General features: G+C 44.2%; 1 protein-coding gene across 3 annotated transcripts in view; it reads left to right on the forward strand.

Annotated features, from left to right (window-relative positions):
• LOC131881057 (nuclear transcription factor Y subunit alpha-like) overlaps positions 1-3,917 on the forward strand; it is a 5,273-nt gene extending 1,356 nt beyond the window's left edge. The window contains exons 1-2 of one of the 3 annotated variants that reach the window (XM_059227832.1): positions 41-247; positions 1,293-3,917. In XM_059227832.1, coding sequence (XP_059083815.1) covers positions 2,150-3,664 — 1,515 coding nt within the window. In that variant the 5' untranslated portion in view covers positions 41-247; positions 1,293-2,149 and the 3' untranslated portion in view covers positions 3,665-3,917. Of the gene's footprint in view, positions 1-40; positions 248-813; positions 899-1,292 lie in introns of those variants that run through there. The other 2 variants (XM_059227825.1, XM_059227817.1) reach the window with 2 other exon arrangements.
• The last annotated feature ends 3,126 nt before the right edge of the window (positions 3,918-7,043 follow it).

The raw sequence follows: 7,043 nt of genomic DNA on the forward strand, positions 1-7,043 counted from the left end.
GTTACAGTTCCTTTTTTCTGCAACTGTGCATGGCCATACGTAAGTGGAAATCGTGTTGGCTTCCATCAAAAAGATTACTGTGATCTGATCTTTTCCTGAAGAAAACAACGATCAAGATTGCCGTATCAATCAATCTCGTACTCATTCTTGACCTTGAACTTTTGCGGAAAGTCGGCTCCATTTCCACGTTAAGAAGGCCTTAGGCCACTCTCATTCATTAGCTCACTCCACAGGCTCGCTCGCCCGGGTGAGTGTTCCAGAAAGCCTTGGATCATCACTTCCATTGGTGACATTCATTCCACAAGCAATCACAACTATCCTTCTAAATGGGATGAGATTTATGCATGATCAAACTTGGTGGCCTACCACGGGTGGGAGGAGAAGTAATGGATAGCTTTGAATGGTTGTGAGAAGGTGGTAGTGGTGGTCATTGTATCGATGGACCGCACTAGCTCTTGTCACTCATCAGTCGAGACTCAAAAATATTTCGTTTTTTTAAGGTGTAATATTGTGTCACCGTTTACTCCAAAAAAAGAGCAAATATTGATCAAATATTCAAAAACAAGCAGAATATTTTTGAAAAAAAAAAGTTTTTTTAAAAAATTAATAGCCATAAAAAATTTCCAATTTTCAAACGCAGAAACTTTTCAAAAATAACTTTGTTCTTCCAGTCTTTTTTAGCAAACTGACTTTTCAATTGAGCAAAAAACGGTTCATTTCATCAATTGGCCACTTACTAGGTAGACATTAACTAATGAACTTAGACAAGAATGGGATAAATGAAGTGCTAAGCCAATAAGCATTTTGGTAGACTAAATATTTCAAATTAGTATAAGAAAATAAGACAAGGATGCAATACAATCGTCATATTGTAGAGCTAAATTGCCCAGACTAGAAGGTACAAATATCTGATTCATCCAAGTACCAAAATACAACAAATGTTCGCTAGTGAAACACATTGACAATTGTTAAACTATAGGATTGTTTGAAACAAAAAAAAGCTCAAATTTGGAAAAAGTTAGAGAAAAAAACCACCTGAATATTTTAGTTTGACCTAGGGACCCTGGGTCTCTAGTTTGACCTAACACGGCAAGACAATTCAAATTGATATTGAATAATTCAATTAATCTCTTTGGGAGTCTCCACTCATCAGTCTTAGAACCTTTCCTGAAAGTTGGCTTCCTTTCCTTGACTAGGAGTTTTTGGTTTAAGGGAAGGCAGCTTGAGAAGAAACCAACCAGAGCACAAAGGCTTGAACAACTTTATTTTGGTTGTCTTTCCTTATTTTGCAGATATTTCTACCTTGGTGACTTCCGTGATCGAGAGAAGACTGTCCAACAACCACTACAGCAACAACGCCAACAATAAGCCATACACGTCGCTGAGCATGGACTACTACTACCAATAACCAAGGCAACCAGTAGATTTTTTTTGAAAAAGTTCCCAGAAGCTACATCAAGAATACGGGGGAGAGGAAGAACACGATGAGAAGGGGGAAAAGCAGTACTTTTTCTCTTGGTCTTCACCTTCTTGATACTACAAGTTCTACCAGAACAATTGAGCCTTTTACAACTCTTTGCAGTTTGCATGAACATTGAAGAGGTGATAGTGCGAGTAGTAAGCAGTTCAGTCAGTCGTCTTGCGTAGATCCCCCTTCCATTCGGTCATACTCAGCACTCACTCTTCCCTCCAGCGCCTTTTTTGGGAACTAACCGGAGGGGAACCACGCAAGAACGGTAGAAGAGGAGTTGGTATATGCACTCCATTGGCCCACTACAAGTGCCTTCTTTATTGGGTCGCCTGGCCTCTTGATATATATTGATAAAGCCTTCTTTTTCCTCTGGAACTTTGAAAATGCAGGCGAACGAGAGATCCAAGTCTTACCAGTGAAGGAGCGACAAGGCAACAACCGAGGTCGAACGTCGTCGTCGTCGTCGACACCCTCGTTGTTCGTCCTGTCCCCTTTCGTACTCCTGCCTCCGTGGATCGAGGTAGAAACCTCTCCAATTCTAAGGCAACTCTCGAGCAAAGAGGACGTAGAGACTTCTTTGGTGGTGAAGTGGTGAGAGGAGTCCCCTCCGTCCCTTCCTCGGTCTCTCCCTCTTTCGCGCCTCGGTTGTGGGACATTGAAAGTGAGAAATTCAGAATCATGACGACCTCCACCCGATCATCGTATGACCAAAATGGAGCCCTGGACAGTGCTGGAAGTAGTGATGACATTTATGACTTCAGTGATGTGTCCTATGATGACTTGTCCATCCTCAAGACAGAGTTGTTCCACATGATGAAGCGATCAGAAACGGTTCCAAATGGAGACCACAACAATTACTTGTCACAGATTTTGGCCAAACATGGGACCATACCCGAAGAGGACGACGAGGAGTGGTATCCACCCACCCCTCCACCTTACGATGTTCTTGACAAGCTCATTGAGGCCAACGAGTTCTTGGACTCCGACCCAACCTCAAGCACCCACGTGGCCGAGAAATTACGGTGGCGACCCGATTCTCGTTTGGTTGAGATCCGCTGGCTCGGACCCAAAGAGAATTCAGTTTCATCCATATCCTCAAACTCCGAGGAGATCGTGATTCTTGACACCATGAATGACCTCAAACTCTACGATCCATCGGGATCAGATTCGTCCATGTCCTCAGACTTGGAACAGACAAAATCCCTTCGTACCAATATCAGCTCGTGCAAGTCTAATAGTAAACACAATCACAACAACAACATCCCTGAACTGTCTGGGTCTAGGAGCCCCAACGGGGAGAGCCCTGAGCCAGATGATTCAATGTTCAATACCTTCACCGGTGCTACCGCTCGCAATCGAAATTCCTCGTCATCATCATCTTCCTCCACCGGGCCCAAACGTGTCCCAGCCAAAATCTCTCCTAACTTATCCGTGTCAAAAAGCAATAACCAGCCGAATTCATTCACTTCGTACACCACCACAGCTCATGCAACAACTGGCGCATCTCCTTACGCACAATCCCAGCCGACACCAATCTCCAAATGTCCTATTCCACGACAACAGAACCAATTGAAGCCCGCCCATCGTGGAACGGGGTCACGGTGTAGTAGCAGTGCTTCATCCACGCGTTCCAGTAGCTTGGATCGACGATCACAGAGTGCCAATGCCAATACTACGACAACCACCACCACCATCATCAACAGCAACATCAAAAACAACAACAACTATGCCAACAATAGCAACAAAAGTCATAACCATAATCGTAAGGCGTCCGGTAACGATAAAATGAGTGGCAGTTTCTCCCTGCCAGACTTGAAAGGGGTAGCCAATGGCTCAATGATTCGGGCAAATGGTAGCTCGTCCACACAAGATCAGCCTTCCCATATCTCGAGGGTCATCTGTCGCTCGAGGTCGCCATTGCCCAATCCCAAGCGGCCGATCCTTGATAAGCGAAAATCCGACAACTTTTTGCGGCCTCCGCCCACTCTCCAGCGAAAAAACAGTCGGAATTCATTGTCTTCCAGCTCGTCCACATCCAGCCATTCCACTGGAGACGACACGAACTCGGATTCGAGTCGTCGTGAGGCTGCAGATCTGGCCTTTGAGATGTGGAAACAGAGAAAACGACAAGAAAAACGACTGCGGGAAAGAAAGGTCTACTTACAGAGCCAACAACACAGACATCTCTACTAATCAAAGGCTGATATGCTTATTTCACACTTGATGACAGAGATCTAATCTAACCCAACAAGTGTCAGGTTCGACAGAAAAGGATTTCGAACGAACTACTGGTTTAACACCGGATTATGAACAGCCATGAGAAAAAAGAAACGGATTGGAAATGAGCTTCTTTTGCTATAGACACTTTATCAATTTATTATACCCTTGATGATGAAAATAATGCTTAGAGATCAATAATTTCAATACAATATGCTGTGTTCGCATACTCGGTACTTTGTAATTTCTTTTCCTCAATGAGTTTGATAAGGGGCATCAAACTTGCATAATCCGAAGACAGACCTTCAAACGTTGCGATCGTGTTCAAAAGACTTTCCACCACAGACAGGACCTTTTCATCGGTTTTGGCTCGCAAAATGTTGCCATATTGCGAGTTCAGCAACAACGACGTCCATTGGATCAGGGCCAAAAATCGGTCGTTGTGACTGCCAGTTTCAAGCTTCAGACTCAAGTCCAAAAATTCGAGCATTTTGATCAAGGTGCCAAATTCGAGTTGTCCCAAATATTGGAACATGAGAGCGTCGGTGATGGGAAGGCCAAAGGCTAGGACCAACAACCTTTCCCGTTGGATCTGAGGAGCGAGTGGGCCAATTTTTTCAAACCGTTCGTCCTCTATTTGGATGAGAAACTCGATCACGTTCAAAATGATCAACTCGGGAACATCTTTGGACTGGCGCAAAAACGCGCTCAGTCCTTTCACGTCTTCTTGTTCCAGATAGTGGAACACCTTATCATACATGTCTTGAACTTGGCTCACGGTCTTGGTCTTGGCCTTTGCACTTTGGCTCTGAGCGGCAATCACCTTTGACAGGGTGTTCGGGAGGTCTTGAATCACTATCATCCGCACTTGGTTCCCATCTTTGTATATGATTTTGTCCTTGTGACAAGCTACTGAGGGCCAGTCTGAGCCGGATATCGACACGCTCGTTTGGGCCACACATCCGCCAAATTTTAAATTCACCACAGAGACCGTACACTCATTTCCTTTGGCTTCGCCAGCGAAAACCACCAAGTTGTCAGGATTCAAAGGCTCAAGCACCACTCTTGACCCGGCTTTAGTGTCAGTTAAAAGGCAAATTTTCTTCGGTTGATCTTCTTCGGTTTCCAGGCCCATCTCATCTTTGAAAGCCAGGATTCGTTGCATCATCAAGTACGAATCTGCCATCCAAACCAAGGCTGGACCTAATGTGGTGAGGATGGTTTGCATTCCGGATATTCCGGCGGGAAATGTCCGTGACCGAATCTCGGTAGCCGACAATTGACTTGAATCCGGGTCGATCGCGTTCCTGAACACCTTGATTTGATGATTTTTTTTCTCGTTTTGCGTCAGATACCAGGTCATGATTTGGCCTTTATATTGGAACACCCCATACTTCAGCACATTGCGGACATATTTGTCCTTCATATCATGAGCCACCATGTCGGGATGATGTCGCACATAATCCACGGTTTGAATATCGTTCGATTGGAATACAACGTAAATCTGGCCTTGTTCGTCGACGATCAGATCGCGGACTTTGGATTTCAAGGCCAAAGTCGGGATTTGATCCAATTTGGTCTCAATCCCATCCCAATAAATCAATTTAGCACCATTCAAGACGCCTATATGGTTACCCATGCCAGTTTCCAGCAGGATAGGACTGGTCAATTTGAGGAAAGTGGGCGGAAACCACGTCTTTTGAACGGCGAGTTCGGCTAAATTGTATTTTAAAGCGGCACGCTCGCCAACCGTGATGAGAATCAGATCCGATCCGGATTCCGGACAACTTTGGGAGCGCAGCGAGCCGGCGCTTTCTAGCCCAGGTAAGAGGATAGGATCCCGGAGGACGTGGGACTTGGGGGCCGAGGTCACCATGAGACTTGATGATTTGACAAATACTCACGTGGTCTTCTTGGAACACGAGGTGTTTTGGATCGGTGGGTCGGGGGAAAAATACACGGAATGTTGAACAATGGATTAGAGGTTGCGTGTGTGAAAGTCGAGTGTTGGCCTGAAATATGATTCGGGACCAATGTGAAGTGACCTTTTCTGCCTGAATGGTTATTACACAATATTCTTTTTTAAAGTGGTCACTTTGAAGCAAAACAGCTACAACACATGCAAACTATATATATAAATAATGCTAACCTTTTTCCTCTTTATACGTAAACAAGAGAACGATTATTATAATGCAAAAGACCCCTAAGTCATTTTTTACCGGGTGAAAAATATTTAAAAAGGAATTAATCAATTCCAAGGATTTCCTAAAATATCTAACTCAATCTTTTGTGTCAACATCTGATTTTAGTTTTGCTTCCTTGTGTTTGAAAAGAATGATGGAAAAATTCCGCGAAAAAATAATTTTGCGGATCGAGGCTGGCGACAGCGCCAGAACTGTCGCGACCAACTTCAGCATCGCCAGGAGCACCCTCTGCAGGGTCAAGAACACGTGCAATGCCACTGGCAACTTCAGTGATAGCACAAAATAAAATAAAAAAAACCCAAGAGATTTTGACTTCCAGTGATGTGGATCAAGGTCAACTTGGATGGCACCCAGTATAGCCGCATTCTTGGGGCGGATTCTTAACAGCCACTACAGCGCCGGGAACTGGGTGTGGCAGCAGGATGTTGCTCACAGTCACACTTCTGACGTCACTCAGAAGTATCTGGAGTTGAAGTTGAGCTCCAATGGATTCTGGCCCCCTCATCCATGAACCGGAAAAAGGCCATCATAAAGGCGTTCAAGTCCTTCTGGAGGCGGTTGAAGGTGTTCATTGCTGCCAACGAGGGGGAGGGGGTTGAAAAGTGGATTACTCTAAATTGTCTACATCTCATCTTATACCATTTTAACCCTAAACCCTTTGTTCTCAAAGTATACTTTGCTGAAGGTTGTTAGAGAAATTGGTCAGAGGTCTTAGGAGATACCAGGTACATTTTTGGCTGATAAAGATTCGTAGGACAAGAACCAGAGTCCTTGTTTGAACGACCCAAAGATTTGAAACATTTTTTTAGAACTTGTTTAAAGCCCTTGTTTAAGTTCTCTGCGTTTGGAATCTAGTTTGTCGCCTCGAGTATTCTCCAAATCAAAATAAATAGTTTATATAAATAATAAAAGGGGACAGAATAAGGTGAAAAGCTCATCAGCCCGTATGAGGTTGTCTCAAGCTTAATCAAAGCATTACACTTCATATATGATATTATACATTCGTAAGTTTTTTCCCACCCCATGATTTAGGGTCAATTGTAGTGACCGTCGAGGCTTAACGCGAGTTTTGAGAGCACCTTCAAGCCATCGAGAATCCAGGCTAGTTCAAACATTGAAGTCCAACTCTCTTTTCTAAGGCTCCTTCTTTG

This window comes from Tigriopus californicus, chromosome 1 (genome assembly GCF_007210705.1).
Source record: "Tigriopus californicus strain San Diego chromosome 1, Tcal_SD_v2.1, whole genome shotgun sequence".
In the NCBI taxonomy this organism is placed as follows: Eukaryota; Metazoa; Arthropoda; class Copepoda; order Harpacticoida; family Harpacticidae; genus Tigriopus; species Tigriopus californicus.